Source organism: Littorina saxatilis, linkage group LG2 (assembly GCF_037325665.1).
Source record: "Littorina saxatilis isolate snail1 linkage group LG2, US_GU_Lsax_2.0, whole genome shotgun sequence".
Lineage (NCBI taxonomy): Eukaryota > Metazoa > Mollusca > Gastropoda > Littorinimorpha > Littorinidae > Littorina > Littorina saxatilis.
Window position 1 is genome coordinate 44,360,153 of NC_090246.1, and position 17,678 is coordinate 44,377,830.

The 17,678-nt window shown below is 41.4% G+C and overlaps 1 protein-coding gene and 1 long non-coding RNA gene across 3 annotated transcripts in view; both read left to right on the forward strand.

The window, feature by feature from the left end:
• LOC138955403 (calcium/calmodulin-dependent protein kinase type II delta chain-like) overlaps window positions 1-17,678 on the forward strand; it is a 396,239-nt gene that overhangs the window by 56,534 nt on the left and 322,027 nt on the right. For both annotated transcript variants that reach the window (XM_070327018.1, XM_070327025.1), the window contains exons 5-6: window positions 4,356-4,421; window positions 14,661-14,733. In XM_070327018.1, coding sequence (XP_070183119.1) covers window positions 4,356-4,421; window positions 14,661-14,733 — 139 coding nt within the window. The remainder of the gene's footprint in view (window positions 1-4,355; window positions 4,422-14,660; window positions 14,734-17,678) is intronic.
• Window positions 6,524-9,591, forward strand: LOC138959065 (uncharacterized). The gene is made up of 2 exons (XR_011453603.1): window positions 6,524-7,136; window positions 9,071-9,591. It is a non-coding gene; the product is annotated as an uncharacterized lncRNA (long non-coding RNA).

The following is a 17,678-nucleotide window of genomic DNA, read 5'->3' on the forward strand; positions in this document are numbered from 1 at the left end:
CCAGATAGTCGACGCGTTCATTTTCAGCGCGGGAGGAAGCTTGAGCAGTATTTAGAGAGATGAAGTGAGATATATCTCTAGGCTTACCTCCCGTCTGGTGGTGGGAGTGGTCTGTGTTGTTGACGGTGACAGATGGACCAGAAGAGGGGAGGGCACCCAAAAGATCGAGAAAGTCAGTGGCGACTGCGTGTGACTGTGGCTGGGCTCGCTGTTGCTCTCTTTGCGGGCCTATTTCGTTGACCACTCTCTGTCTGGTCCTCACTGTCACGTTCTCTGGTGTTGGCTTCGGGACCGTGGTTCGTGGAGTAGCCTCGGTTTGCTGATCGGGAGTGTGACGAGAGGTAGAAGCCGAATCAGTGGCTGGTCGCTGGAGCATTCTGATAAGAGATTTCAGCAAGAGCCGCTGGGCTAGAGGCAGAACAGAAAACGTGTCCACCAAGTTGGAAGTCAATAGTTCAAGCGATTGCTGAGAGTGAAACCCCAGGGTTTCAAGGTGCGCAGCAGTGGCCGGAGCGATCTCAAACTCTTCGAATGTTTGCATCATAGAATCGTCCGTGAGAGCCATTGGAAGATAATGAAGAGCAATACAAAAACTGGCGACGAGCTGACAGTGACAGATAGCGTCTGTCGGATGTTGTGAGAGTGTGGGTGCGCGCGCGACCACGTCTGACGCAACTTCCGGTGGAGCAAGCCAGGCTGACGAAAGCATGCAATCGTCTGCTACACACGATGCCACAACCTCTGTGCTGCGCCGATTTAAAAACAGCTTTAATAAAAGCTGAGTCATAAATGTTACAAATACTGCCAAAAAATCATTTAAATCCAATCACCAGTTTACGTTTCTTAGTCCTGTAAACACGATCAATTTTTTGGGGAGGATTACAGTGCGACAACCATGTCCAGTCATCCGTGACCGCAGCATGTTTTGAGAGGCATTCAGCGATAACCGCTGTCAATAGCAAACAGCCTAAACGTTCCATTTTTTTCTCATGTGTTTACATGTCAAGCAAATGTCCGTCAGTGGTCATACTCAAATGAAACTTTGGCAGTTCTTGTGACAACCTCTTGTCTCCATGCATGCAAAGTCATTAATTTTTGGGATGTAAACTCACAAACCACAGTGACCGGTTTAAAAACATTTTCCGGAAGAGCGCATAACATCTGAGTACAAACCTGTAGTGACCCACAATTTCACGCAGTATAAGTCTCGTATGTAAACTCAGAGGCAAAAGAAACGCAAATGCTGCAGTGAAGATGGGTTACACATGAATTTGAATGTCGATTTAATTATTTCGGGTTAACAATAACAAGGGAACGAATTGACCAATACAAAAACCATACGGAAAAGTGTATTGGGATGAGAACATGACGTGCCATGTTCCACTGAACACTGTTTGAAGACGGTTGAAAGTCAATAGCGTGTTGCTCCTCCCTGGGCGTTGATGACTGTGGCGCACCTCCGGTACATGGAGAGGACGAGGTGATTAATTTGCTGCTGAGGGACCTGAGCCCACACCTGGGTCACGGCAGCATGCAGTTCTGCTGCTGTGCGGGGTCTCCGGGCAAGGGCATTAATCCTTCTTTGCAAGATGTCCCAAAAGTGTTCGATTGGGTTGAGATCCGGAGATCGAGCAGGATGAGGCAGAAGGTTCACGCTGTTGTGACGCAGGAAGTCCTGGGTAGAACGTGCAGTATGCGGACGGGCATTGTCTTGCTGGAACAGGCAGTTCCGGTGCCTCTGAAAAAATGGAACCACATAGGGACGCAGGACTTGATTGATGTAGCGGTCTGCATTGACACCATTCCCACGGCCTTGGCCGACGTTCTAAAAGACAAGCCTCACTCGCGGATTGACACCAATGGCGCCCCATATCATGACGCTGGCACCTCCCCATCGATCATGCTGCAGGATGTTATTGTTAGCAAACTGCTGTCCAGGTCTTCGCCAGATCCGGACACGCCCATTGCCAGGTTCCAGGCAAAAGCGCTTCTCGTCTGAAAAAAGAACCCTCCGCCAGTCCCGATGGCGCCAGTGGACATGCTGCTGGGCCCAGGCCAGACGATCCAGGCGATGCTGAGCTGTCAAGACAGGACGTCGAGCAGGACGCCGATTTACCAGGTTCTGCCCACCAAGGCGTCGGCGTACAGTTCTGGCACTGACGGGTTCTCCATGCACCCCGAATGTGTTACGGGCTCTGTTGGCGGCAGTTTCGAATGCATCTCGCTGGTGTTGATGGACAAGATGGCGATCTTGTTGGGCTGTTGTTACCCGGGGTCTGCCACGTCCTGGTAAGTCGCAGGTACTGTTAGTGACATGAAAACGTTGCTGCAGGCGATAAACCGTGGTGACATTTACTCCAAATGCCCTATCAACTTGCTAAACTGATTGTCCGGCATCAATTCTCACGATCGCCTGTTGGCGCTGATCTGGTGATAGTCTCGGCATCGCGCCTGTGTCGCACGAATGAATGTTGTAACAGTTTTGTAAGTATTGTACAGCTTGCCTGAACACTCTGAACACGAAAAGCTGCTTTTCCACATTGTGCATGTGCTGAAAGTGGTCCCCATGACGGTTTGGGATCCCTGTCAACAAGACCTCGCGTGTGACCCAGATAACGGCAAACACGGTTCTGACAAGATACGACCGCTAAAACAACACGTGCAGAACATGCTAGTATCATGATTTTATTTTTATTTCAAGTCCATAAAGGTTTAATTAACGCATCCTTTATTTGCGTTTCTTTTGCCTCTGAGTATAGACTTCAGATCGTGAAAGTTTAAAATCATTCCATTTAGGCCTTGCTGGAATACAGCGCTTTTTGTCATGGTACCCCTCAAAATGGACGCAAAATCCACTCGTTTTTTACTGCTCATGCACTCTACATCTGCATCAGTAGAAATGACATAAAACTTTCTTCTCGTATGTAAAAGTCGCCAAGTTCCCCCAATTCTAAATTTATGTCGATTTTTTGTATTGGTACCTGACGTTTTTGTCAGGTCGATTTTGGGGGTACCCTTACTCCGGTGGCGGTCATGTGATACTTATAACAGAAATCTTTGATCAGAAAAGTGTGCCAGGTAGCCAAGTAAAGGGCCTTTAATGGCATTTACAGTTTGATTAACATGACACAGGATTGAATGTTTTAGTTGGGGTACGAAAATGGGTGCAATAATTTTTTTGCTTAGTTTAGATGGGACATATATGTAAAGATTTAATCATAATTGGACACCCTTGGGCCATAGCAAACCTGTCCGTATATTCTTTCTTTATTTGGTGTTTAACGTCGTTTTCAACCATTCAAGGTTATATCGCGACGGTGTCCGTATATTGCAGGTGGCCGGTCACAGAAGGGGTGACACACAAACACCGCAATGAGGCACGCATGTGTGTGCAGATGCTTTGGGAGAATAAGCATTGAGAACCGGTTTGAATAAACACCAGGAGATAGAGCACTAGCATGTCATAATTATTTTCTTCTTGTCTGGCTTTATTTAATGCATGCCAATCTTGTGGCAGAGACTTGTCACTCTTCAGTTGGAAATGCCATCCCGCCTGTACACAACACCGCTTTCATTCTCTCTCACTCCTTATCCCAAGCCCTGACAACTGAACCTTGGAAGAGACAAAGAAGGAGACAAAATTGTTCAGAGAAAAGTTGGTTGTTATATTGAGGGACCCGTAAAAGAGAGGGGTCGTAAAGGGAGGTACCACTGTATTTGTTTTAAATGTATTGTTAAACTTAATTAACGGTGCGATGGACGCCTGTGAAGACTCATTTTTCTGAAAATACACCAAGTTTGTTTGAGAATACTCAAGTGCAAAACAGGGGTTCCCAGGTCTGCAATACTGAGAACTCTAGCCGATGAGTGTGACTCTTTTGGACTGTGAGGAAGGGATGTAAGGCAATGACCAAAACTGAGCAAAACATTCACTGACACAATCTTTGATGAGCGAGCAGATGTACTGCAAGGTCAAAATGTTGCAATGAGACCTGAAGGAAAGTTGCAAGGATTGCATCTTGATGTTTGGAGTATTCACACACAAATGAATTTCTCCTGCATGATTTGTAATGTCTCAGTCACTCTACCCAGGTGTGTTTTAAGCAGTGTAATCAGCCACTTGCGCTCCTGACAGAGAGTATCATGTGTGCCATTAGTTCTAGTTGGGATCATTACTTTTTGCTGATTCTCAGATTGCATATAGCAACAAAGAACTAGACCCCCACCCCCCCACCTCCTCCTGCCCGAACCCAAAACCCTTGCTCCTAAAATATACCCCTTGCCATGAATTTTGTTCTCCTTAGTATAATCAGTATCTGACACTTATGTGTATTGGTTGTCTATTTTGTGTGCAGGGTGACAGGTGGAGAGTTGTTTGAAGATATTGTTGCACGGGAATTCTACAGTGAAGCAGATGCAAGGTAGGTAATTCAATAAAAGATGTGAGATTATGAAATAGGAGAAGAGGAGCGGGTAGGATTTAGTAGCTAGCGCTAAGAACAGATGTCAGCTGGCACAAAATTTGGGGTTAATTTGAAGGTGTGACTACAGATAATGTAAACAAGTGGGATACAGGAAGACAAGGCGGGATACAACTGCAGGAGGCAACAACAGGCATAACAAATTGTTCGCCTAAGGGCAGATTTCTACAGTAAAGGCCAAACCAGATGCAAGGTAGGTAAATCGATGAAAGATGCACCCTGTAGAAAATAAACTAATAAGAAAACTTGTAGGAACTTATAGACGGGTGCAGTGGCCTAGTGAATAAGACATCGGCCTCCTAATCAGAAGGTCGTGAGTTCAAATCCCGTGGCCCCCTGGTGGGTTAACACTTTCGCGACGGGAGGTGACTAAATTAGTGATAGCGCTGACACGCCCACGGACGGGAAGTGACTATTTGAGTATTAGACATACAAGGTACACGACTCATGATTGCTTCCCGGTTTTTGAAGCTTGCAGTAAATTGAGATGTTTCCCTTGATACACTTGGTGTGCCCTTCCGCCATGTGCAAATTAGCCTGATTTGTGTGGTTTTTTCGAGAAAAAAATATGAATCGAAGGCGAGCCTTGTCACGGGAGGAGATTCTCCGGATGTTGGATCTTGAGGATCCTGTAGATCATGATTCCGACGTGTTGTTTTTGCCTCAAGAAAGCGATAATAGCAGTGATATTGAGGAAGAAACAGTCCTGTTGTTGCTAGTATGAGTCGGCAAATCTACACGTGGTAGGGTGGTACTGCATGGATCTGTCGGTGTAGGTGCAAGGGGGGCGTGGCAGCACTGATAACAATGGATGGCTGGAGCCTCCTAATCCTTTTGGAAATGTTCATAGGTGTACAGTTGGGACTTTGTCGTGAAAATGTGACATATTCAATATGGATTACCTAGACATCATTTGGTGAGTGTCACAGTTTTGTTTCATTTGAGTCAGGATGCTGTGAGTGAATGCGGGATTTGCTTGTTTTTTTCTCTGTACTGTCTCCTTATTTCTGTGTAGAATGTTAACAATATTTCAGCTAATTCATAGGTTTTACACCTTGTTTGGTTATAACATTATTTATAATACTTTCTGTTAAAAAATAACTTTTAAAAAAGCAGTGGAAAAGAAAACACACACAAAAAAACGTTAAAAAACACAAATTATCCCCCTTTCACCCCCCCTTTGCTAAAACAAATCGTGTGACAAACTTATAAATAGCACGACTGAACTGGGCATCCATTTTTTAATTAGTACACAGAATTTGGTGGTGATTGGACTTAATTCAAGCTTGCTAGACAGATTTCTTTACAGTTACTGTTTTTTGGGAAGTTTCTTGGTGGCAAGCTTGGGCAGGCAGGACGTTAACGCCGTGGCAGTGCTAGTCACAATAGTGTTAAGGATGGAGATTTTTCTGATCTCCAATGTCAACTAATGTGCAGACCTGCAGTGTCTTATCCCCCTCCGTGTGTACATGCTAGCACAAGACCAAGTGCGCACGGAAAAGATCCTGTAATCCATGTCATAGTTCGGTGGGTCATAGAAACATGAAAATACCCAGCATGCTTCCCCCAAAAGCGGGATACGGCTGCCTTAAACAGTCATACAAGTGAAAGCTGTGGGAGTTTCAGCCCATGAACAAAAAACAGGAACTTATACCAAATCCTTTTGGAAACTTATACCCATAAAGGGTATAAAAAATGTCAGGATTTTACATGCAACTGAAGTAAAACTTATAAAAGGGAACATATATAGGGATGGAAACATTAAATTCCTTATAATTTTCCACTCCCCTGAGTAATCAGGAGAGTCTTGACACTTTCTACCCCACCTTTGTTGACCAAGTTTTTTTTAGTCGAGACCAGCTGCGCAGCAGCAGGTCACTCAGAATTGTGGTAACTGTGTAGTAACTGTGTATCAACACGCTGGAATGCAGATGTTAGATGGACGTTACAGGAAGCGACTGAAGCTAACAGTCCGATCCGTACCTGGTCAGATAGAGCCATATGAGTGGGTACGGATATATCCGTACCTGGGAGACAATGAGTTAAAGGACCAGACCACGCTGTTTTAAAGGTTATTAGAACCACTAACCGATGACTGAAGGTTAGAGAAATGCACCTAAAGATTCCAAAAATGTAAAGAAATTCACCGATTCGTAGCTTAATCATTGTGATTTAATTAAAAACGTTCCGCCAAATTCGTCTGCTAAACGAGACTTCGAAATGGCCGCCAGTAGACGAGAACCGGCTGTGACGTCACTTTGTGTTTGGAAACCGAAAGTTACAGCTTACGCTCAAGTGGGCGTTTGCCTAAATCGAGCATCAACAGCACGCCGAAGGAATGCGCACGGCTGCTGATAGCTATGAAGTATAGAAAAAAGGTTCAGGCATCAGTTGTCACCTTTTTCCGATGGGCTTACAACTTCTGCAGCAAGACTGATTAACTGGAAACGGCCAACACGATGTGCTGTGTTTCGCGACACTTTCTTCCAATGCGAACGCAGTTAAGCCGGCAAGAAAACCTGGCACACACAAAACAGCTGTTGCCTAACGCAGTTCCAGTTCCGACAATTGTTGACCACTCACAGGAGGTCAGAAACCGGATACCAATCAGTGTCATCAGAACGATCTGCTTTCACTAAACGCAGACGAAAGGAAGTGAGTACATGTATACTGAATGTGTTCTGTAAGGGATAGGGGTTCAGTGTCACTGGGCGTTTTTGTCAGACTGACAGTATTTGTAGTGGAATGGCATCTGTTCCTAATTTTAAGCACATGTGTTAAGATTACAGATTAAAACATATATCTGTTACTACATGCCCGTCCCCATGCACCCACCTTAAAGTTCCCTCTCTCTCTCCCTCTTTTACACTCACCTGGGTAATCGATGAGTCTCAGGTTTAATCAGTGTCCGTCCATATACACATAGACATTCACACAAACACACACACGTTGTTATAGTTGTTATCTTTTAATTCAGTGTTGTATTAAATGGATAAAGAAATCGTTAATACAGCAAGCTTGCATGAATAATTTGCTGTTGTCCTTTTTTTTCAGATCAGGTTCTGTAATACAGTAATTATAATTAATACAAGTACAAATTCATGTTTGCAGTCATACTCATAGTGTGTGTGTGTGTGTGTGTGTGTGGGTGTGTGTGTGTGTGTGTGTGTGTGTGTGTGTGAAAAGCACTTTGATACTTAAAACATCTGTGTTATTTGATTTTATTACAAAACTGCAGTCAGAATATTAAGCAGACCTATTCCAACAATACATTTTGATCAGCAGTAAATGTAATGTCAAATTATGAACAACAATCATGTGAGCAGATATATCTAACAGAAACAAATAGTCTAGCAAAATAATACAACCAAACTGTACATGTATGGACATCATCATCCACATCAAAACATTGATTGTAGGAAGAGCACAACTCTGTGTTATTACCACTGCTTCAGTCAAACTGCCAGTTCAACTTTATCTCTGTGGGTTGTTTTTTTCTCTCAGAGTAACATGGGAAAAAAACCTTTAAAAAACTTGCATGCTACAGAGCTGGATTGTTTCTAGTGATCATGCAGCATGATTTATCCGCATAGAAAACTACTGAAACACCTAAACAGAAATAACAATGTCTACAGAAAAAATCCACTGTTTGATTGCTGTCTGTAGTACTCCTCTTGCTAACAGTGGCATTAAAATAATTAAAACAGCTATGCTCTCTTGGGGGGGGGGGGGGGGGGGGAAGTACTCTGAGTACTTTTTGTGTCTACATAGGCAAAACAAAACTATGCAATGTTTCAGATTTCCTGACCCACCCTATGTTTTTCCTCCTTATCCTGGACTATTTTGGACTCTTACAAAAATGTACTTCAAAAATGACAAATCTTAATTTTGCAGGCTTACAAGGAAATTGACTCTTCTCTTACAACCAGAATACACCATGATTTCAAGCAAATAAAAAACTACATGCACCTGAGAAAAAAACCACTTTAATTCAAGAAGTTAGACCTCCTAACCCCAGCTTTTCAATTCAATTCAATACGTTGTTGATGTTGATTATGGAGCTTAACGTCCTCCCAGGTAACTAGGGACCTATATTGGGACATGATTTTTTATACAATGTTAAAAGTGTAGGGTGTAATGGGGGGGAGGGGGACTGCAGGGTGACGGGGTGTAGTCGCTAATAAATTTAAAGGTGCGTTTATTATCTAATATACCAGACATTTTGTTTTGGCTGGTGTACAGAATAACATCACATAAAATCGCACTCGCAAAACATACAAAACACATAAAATGTACACATCAGTACACACATAACCCAAACCACGCATATCCATACCAGCACCATCACACACATATCCACATACATACTCTAGTTTGTACATTATAAAAATAAATACATTATGATTAATATCATTACTAGTCAACTTAAATTCAGGCTCAAAATAGGTCTTAAGATGGATGTTATTTAGTGTAATGAAGAGATTATAAAAACCAAAAAAAGCTATGAGAAAGAAAGTATGAAAGAATTATGCCCATTCTCCAGTGAAAGTTCTGCTGATTGTGGTAACTTTTTTTTCTGTCTAAAACAGGCATCAGGTTAACTGAAGGAGCTGTTTGAGGGGGTGGTGATCCTAACACTGGTCTATGGCAACACTGGCCTATGGCAGCTACAACAAAGCTCTGCATACACAGCAAGACTACAATGCAACAGTGCCCAGACTTTGACTGCTACAGCTAGACCAGTTGACAAAGCTCAAGTTGTCACCAAGCAGGACGCCCCAACTGGTGACCAACTATATAGACTGAGGCTGCCTATCTCCAAATCTGCCAAAGCAAGAATTGTTATGCAAGCTCCACATTTCTGTTTGCAGTTTAAGCCGACCTTAAGTATGCAATGGTTATGCACATCCCCCCCCCCCCCCCCCACACACACACACACACCCCGCAGTTGAGAGTTGTAATGTACCTTTTATTTATCTTACATATATTTGAAGCCTGTGTAGCTCTGTGACAGAAAGAGGTCTCTGATGGCAGTGACCAGACAGGCAGGAAGAACTTTCCTGTTCTTTCGGAAAGTCAGTGAGTGTGCAACTTGTCGGTATGTTCTGAACACATCAAAACATGTTCTTTAATTTAAGCTACATAATATCATGTGGATGCACTGATTGGGTGTAAATAATAACAGCAATTGGTACAGTCAATTCACTAAATGTGCAACAGAACCCTAATCATCAGACATTTTACAACAGCAAACTTCAACAGTCCTTTTACTTTCCTGAATGTCATTATTATTTATTAAAACATGCATCTAGAGCAACATACATATAAATCTTCTTTTATTAAAGTTCATCTGAAATTCAGGCTGCTTTCCCATGCAAAGTACAAATGCAAGTGTCCATAAACCAGGGTTTAATACATGTAGTATGTGAGTGAGTTCTGATGAAAAAGTGATTGTGTTGTAATATTGGTTATTACTGAGTGTTGATGTTACAATGATTACATTATAAAAACAACAACAACAGAACAATGTGAAGAGCAAACTTCTTCTGTGGGTATGCAAGTGAGTTAATCTTGTGTGTGTGTGAAACTATATGTGCCTGAGTGTTACAAATTTAAATGACAACAGTTTTCTTGATAGCCTTTAAAAACAACAACAAATACATACATTTAACAATCAAACAAATATAGGCACCTCAAAAAAAGTTGTATGTACACCTTCGTGGCTGGTGATGCATTCTTGCTCCCCTGCAAGTTTTCATTCTACAATGTACCTCAGGCTAGCTTCCTCTCTCTCTCAAATCTGCCCCTCCCACACAATACAACAGGTACAGTGGCCACTCTGACACCAGTCTCTGAAATAATCAAGAACAGTTCAAACTGCGATGAGCTGTTGTTCTTTTACTCGTGCATGCAATGCATGAACACTTAAACAATATCCCACTTATTCGCGAGTGCGTTGACAAGGCGAGAGTGAAAAAAATAGCACAGACTCGAAAGCAGACGATAAGTTCAGCACAGAGAGCGGGCGTGTTTACCTTTGATCGCTGAGACAAACAGAGTCGCAATTTTCATCGTCACTGTCTTTTCACTACTGCTGGAAGTGGCCTCCGCTCCTCATCTTTCATGCTTGATTCGAGGAGAGAAACTGGTAGTTCGAACATGTACGGTTCAATTTCGTCTGCAGTTACGCTTGTTGCCATGTTGGTAAACAACCATCTTCACACAGTGTGACGTCACGGATAATTTATTCATAAGCCAGTCTCGCGAAGATCACGCGGCACAATGGCGGGTCGTTTTGGAGAAGAAATCCGTCGCTTCGGTCACGAAATTCGTCGGATTACGGCCTTAGAAGATTCCGAAGTAAACCAAACATTGTTGAAGACGGTAAGAAAGTGGTTTTCTAACTAACTGCAAACATCGGGAAGTGTTCGGTCGCGCAGGAACACGATTCGAAGCGTTTTTGACGCTAAAACAGCATGGTCTGGTCCTTTAAGGCAGGTCAAATGGAGACAGGGATATTACTCTTCATACACAAAGGGAAGCCACTGAGTTGTGTCGCCATTTTTTCCTGGCAGGCTGGGAATTCGAACACATCGAACAGGGAACGCAGAAGAAGAAGAAGAAGAAGAACACGTCGAACATTCGAATGACGTAAATAGAACAAACGTCACATTTTTCAGGCAGCGTAAGTGAATGACGTCAGAAAATGACGACACCGCCAGAAATAAAAACAATGCGACACGCCTCCCAACCACGAGGTCAAAAGCACGTGGGCATCTAATGAAATCGGTACAAAGCCGTTCTCTTTGCCAGTGGCATCGTAATAATCACCAAAGCTAACATTGAAGCTCCGGTAGCAGGTAAGAGAGTGTCTCCCAACCCGTGATGCTCACAGCGTGATTGCATCAGAATACCACATGTTAAAACCGGTGTTTGAACTAGAATAACAGCCAGTAGTATTAAGAACAAGTGTCTTGTGTATGCAGCCCTCTTTCTACTGTACGCTGGCAGCAGATAATACAATAATTGAAGTCCTTCGAGGCATAAGGGGCCCATAAGGCGAAAAATTGCTTTAATTCCACCCTCAAAAAGTCCCAGCCTTCAAACCGTAACAAATAACAGTACGCACTATTAAGCAAAATTATAAACCAAGCCTTGATTATTAATTTTTATTATTACACTTGTATCAAACAAGTGACCTCCACCTTTTGATTGGTGTTTTTATTACATTTGAATCGGACTTGTGGCCTTTCAAAGTTGCGGTGACCTTTGACTTTCAACAGAGGTCATATGTAACAGTGGTTTTTAAAAACATAATTTAGTTGGCTCATATATCTGAGACAAATGATCGGACAACAGCCCTTTACATTATCGTGACACATATTTTTCTGAGGCACACTGGACAGTAATAGTGCAAAGGGTGGGGTTAATCAAGGGAGTGAACCCCCCCTAAAAACACTACCAACCTGTCGTTTTTTTTTGTTTTTTTTAATGCCGTTTTGATCGCTCTTGCGTTTACAACCCATCTCATCAAATCGTAATTTATTTCCAGGCTACCAGCAATAAAATACCTCAACATGAGGAACAAATTTAAAATAAACTCTGGCAAAAGACGTGACGTCACAAAGTTTGAGTATGCGCAACATTTTCGTTTACCAGTGCACTTCGTTACCTGCCCATTGCTGCTTTGGGTGATATTTTTAAAATGACTATTCCTATGCAGATGTTTGTGTAATTGGCCGTTTTCAAAACATACCCATTTTTCGATTTTTCGGTCCAAAATTCAAAACGGGCACTGTCTTCCGAGACTCATAGCTCCGAAACGAACCCACTACCCTGTATTTGTTTTATGCTGAATGCATAGCAGACAGATCGAACTTAAAAAATAACCAACTTTTGGGAGAAACCAATTTATATTTAACGGGTCCAGTGAACTACCTTAAATGAGCAGTGTTAGTGCCGGCCATCCATCCATAGACAAAGAACTTAACGTTGAGGTTATCTCGAATGTTTTTTTTAAAGATAAATACGATACCCATACATGCACAGTCTGGCCCTGGCGAAATGGTTATGAATATTATTTCATGAACTATTCATTAAATATTCTTAAAAATACATGAAGAAACATTCATGAAAATTCATGAAACATTCATGATCATTAGATGGACCTTCATCAATTATTCATGAAACCAGTAGATAAAGAAAGTTCATGAACTTTATGAATCTTGCGTACTTTTGCAGACCTGTGCACATCTACGGTTTCTCCGTAATTTCTCCGATTTTTATATGCAGAATACGGTGCTACGGATTTTTAATTAAAATTCCGAAATTCCGATGTTTTACTCAACAACAACAAAAATTTTACTTTTTTTTCTGTTTTAAGATGTTTTGACCAATTAGTTGGCCGTTGCGCTAAAAAGACGTTTTCCGATTTACCGGAAGCGCGCGTGTTCTCAGCATTGAGTCTTTGTTCTTAGACTTAGTTCGTCCAGCGTCTGTGTGGCAACTTGTGATTGAAGTGAAACATGGAAAAGAAAAAAAGAGTGCGAGATTCAGATAGTGAAGAGGAGACACCTGCTCTGTCACCAAAGAAGAAGAAAACGGCACAACAGTGCTGGAAGTCCAGTTATTCTCAAGGGCAACCTGGAGATCGTAAAATCCAGCAAAGGAGACCACGCTTTTGGTCAGAATTATGTCTTGAACTGTCGTTACAGCTTACTACTGAAACATTTTAAAAACTACTGAAATTTGTTTACTACTGATGAGCGTTTTGAGTGTGCACAGGTCTGCTTTTGGATTGATGAATGCTGTTAATAAATTCATTAACTATAGGAATAAATTCATGATCTCATGACTAAATTCATGAAATCTATTAATGATCATGACATTTTTTTCATTGACTTTATGCATACATTTCTTCACAAAATTCAGTTTCAAAACTTGTAACCTTTTCCATTCAATTGACATGAAATGCGTGAATGCAAAACAAAATCAGAATAATGCTGACATCAGAGTTTTTCTATTTTTACTCATAATAAGTACCGTATTTTCCGGGTCATAAGGCGCGACTTTTTTCCTCGAGTTTATGAAATACGAAAAAAATCAAAGAGACCGCCTGAGTACCAGTCAAACAACTTGTGATAATGCATGTTTCAGCTACTAGGTACTACCTCTCAAGACATCAAAGAGACCACCCCATAGGTTAAACTAAACGCAAAAACATCAACTTATATCAGCATTCCCTGTTGTCATCTTCATGTAAAGCCAAGTTCTTTCTACGCAAATTCTGCATTTCAGAACTGTTCTATGGCTGCAATTCCCCCAAACATTCAAAGAGCTCTGCATCTAGTTTGATTCCTTCCCAAACATGGCCGCCTGCCAGAGGAAGACATTTTACAAGGGGAGGCAATGCTTGATTTAACAAGCAAACATTTATGTATGGGTAATCAATTTAAGAGTCAACAATAGTTACCATAGGTGTTTAAAGGAAAAAGAAAAGTGAGGACATCAAGCAAAATGCCCAAGTCATTTCGGATCATTGATTGACCCCCTCAGTATAACCGATGTTTGGTTACAATATTGCCTAAGTTGTTGGACAGAGGTACCAGTGCTGTACCCCTACCATTTGACAGTTACAGGTTGTTTAATGAAATGTAGAAATAATAGCTAAGTAAGTTTTGCATTTTGTTCTTGTATCCAAGGGATGTTCTTTGTTAATTTGTGTTTGTGATATTTAATTAAGTTATTAACATGGGAAATATGAACTTTTTTCCTCCGACAGATATTTCCAAAATAGTAAGTTTATAATGACTGTGAGGAAAGATATGAATTCCTGTTGAGAAATGAAGACAAATTTGAATCCATTGCATGGTAAGTTAAGATCCATATGTTTTTGTCAAAATCTGTATTCTGTTATTCAAAATTTAATTCCTCCCCCCCCCCCCCCCCCAAATGACCACTTGAATAGTTTGATAGAGACAGAACTTACACAGAAAGAATGAAAGAAGCAAACCTAAACAAAACCAACCAAGCCAACCATTTATGTCATTTAATTCTCATTGGACTTTTAGCAGTAACTCTTTTGGACAAGTGTAAACATTAACAGAGCAGAAAGCAGCCTATTAATTCTGCATGCATGGTTAAGAATGGCTGACTTATGTGTTGTTTGTTTTGTTTCAGTCACTGCATGCAGCAAATATTAGAGAGCGTTAACTATTGTCATCTACATGGAATCGTACACAGGGACCTGAAGGTAAGATGGTAAAATAAATGACTTGTGCTGTTGTTGTGTGAGGTTATACAGCATCATCTGGAGCCGTATGCATAAAAGAGAAGTTTGCGACGACTTCGAAAGTTTTTAGCAACTTTGGAAGTTCTTCCCTCAATTTAGTATGCATAGGTCGGAAAAAGGGCTTACTTTGGAAGCAAACGAGGAAGTAACTGAGCGTAAATTTTGTACAGCGACACGCAGGAGTACACAGGGTTGTCGACGACACCAACGGCGATAATGCATTTTAAAGGTCCATACTCATCCATCGGAAACCTTCAAAGCCAACAAAAATTGCAGGAAATTCCGGTTTTACGGGCAGCTCATTCCCCAATGAGCTCGGAAACAATATCAAAGAAGTCAATCGGGCAGCTGGACATAACTTGGCTACACTGAGACGGTCGCTTATCTTGCATCATATATATCAACTGTGACATTCTTGTTTTATTAGGATGACATGAGTGAAACAGAGTGGCTCAAGAACCAACAAGTCGGTCAGTTACTGACAGAGCCTATGTTTTTCGATTCAACGAAGAAGGCGAGCTTCGACTATCAAGACTTTATTAACTGTAATTGACCTTATTGTCACCAATTTGGTCAAGCGAACACCTTGGTGCAGTGGTTAGTGTTTCCAACTTTGAATCCATCAGAGTTCAAATTTCACATGAATTTTCTATTTTTGACTCACCCGAGTAATAGGTGAGTATTAGGATTCATATGTGTCCGTCCGTATATCCTGCCGGCCGTTTGGCCGTGGACAAAAAACTTAACGTTGAGGTTTTCTCGGATGTTTTTCAAGCTAGACCTCTGAAACTTTGCACACTTTTAGGGTTTGATGATTTCACGAAATGACCCTAGTTTGGTGGACCCTCGTCAAATTTTGGGGTCACAGCGGGGTCATGTTCGTTTCATAAAAACGTTATCTTGGATGTTTTTGAAGCTAGAGCTTTGAAACCTTGCACATTTCTAGGGTTTGATAATCTCCCGACTTGACTTAAGTTTGATTGACCCTCGACAAGTTTTGGGGTCACAGGGGGTCATGTTCGATTCATAATAACTTTGACATTATTTCATGTGTTTTTGGAGCTAGAGCTTTGAAACTTTGAACACTTCAAGGGTTTGATAATCTGTCAACATGACCCTAGTTTGGTTTTTGTAAGTCTTGGCTAGACTATTGGTGATGACATCATGTTAGGATGTCATAGTGTCAGAAATGAGGTCACACAAGTGTCCAGTATACATATTTTGTCTGGGCTAGCCAAAACTCAATTTGGTCAAGAAAATTAGTAATTATTATGATTCTTGTTTAAAAAAAAAATCTCTTTTTACAAAATGTTGTGGATGTTGAGTATGACAGGCTAGTGATGGTGGTGGGAATGAGGTTGGGGTTTGTGCAAGTTTAAATATGTGAAATATTCTTTGGGTTGAATAACTAAATGGATTGATACAGGTCACATAAGGAGTTCTCTAGAACATTATTTTATGAAGCTGGGGGGGGGGGGGGGGGGGGGGTCATAGGTAGTGGAATCCTCCTTTTAAGACCTACAAAACCCTGGAAAAATCAGGTCTTATAATGGGGGTAAACTTACAGAGGTTATGAACAGAATATCTTAGAACAATGTCTTGAAAATGTCTTATGGGTGGTTTGGGGTCTTCTAAGGGGTAAGGGGGTTCAGGCAGGGGCGAGTCGTGTGCAAGTATTTGCTTTTCTTGTTTATTTGTTTATATTTTTTTTTATTTCTTCAGACCTCATGCAGGTTGATTCAACCCTTTTTGCCTTATGTTCAATTTGGGGTAGGGCAAGTTTGTTTTGGGGATATTCTTAGGATTGAATACCTAATGAATTGATATGTCAGGTCGCATGAGGATCAAGTTTGGGGCAATTATAGTAGGAAAATTCCACGTTCTCTTGCACATTATTTTACGAGGGTAGAACAGCAAATATTTGTGAATCATATACAGTACTGGAACCCTTCTGGTCCACTGTAATGGGACATGACGATGGGGTGACAGACCAACAAAGTTGTTGTCATCGACAGTCATTCAATTCCAAGATAATCATTACAGCTTTTGGACAGGAGAACCAACCTTATGTGTAACACGCCAGTCAACAAAACAGCCAAAACGCTGTCGGTAAAAGCAACAGTGCGATCAACGTTCGCCATTTTGAACTGGATACAGATTTTTTTTTTATCACCCAGTTTTTCGTTAACAAGCGCATGCGTACTAGAGGGGATACCCCCAATTTCCACGACCTTGACCTTAGTTCTCTCGAAGCCACTACTTCGGCGTTCAAATCAGCTTATGCATACTGCATAGCGAATAGCTGGGAACTGCATTAACTTTCAAGGTTTCTCATTTCTCTTTTATGCATACAGCTCCTGATGATATCCTTGTACAGAATAGTTACAACAGTGTGTAAGTGTGTAATACCTTTAGGTCTATTTGATTCATACGTGAGAAGTTTGTTGGTGATAGCAGCTTGAAAGCATCGATCATATAAGTTATATTTGATGATATGTTTATGTTTTTCTTCTGTAATTGGTTTTGTCACAAATTAAATGTTCCAATAACTTGTTTTTACATTTAGTCAAGTTTTGACTAAATGTTTTAACATAGAGGGGGGAATCGAGACGAGGGTCGTGGTGTATGTGTGTGTGTGTGTGTGTGTGTCTGTCTGTCTGTGTGTGTGTGTAGAGCGATTCAGACTAAACTACTGGGCCGATCTTTATGAAATTTGACATGAGAGTTCCTGGGTATGATATCCCCGGACGTTTTTTTCTTTTTTTCGATAAATACCTTTGATGACGTCATATCCGGCTTTTTGTAAAAGTTGAGGTGGCACTGTCACACCCTCATTTTTCCATTAAATTGATTGAAATTTTGGCAAAGCAATCTTCGACGAAGGCCGGGGTTTGGTATTGCATTTC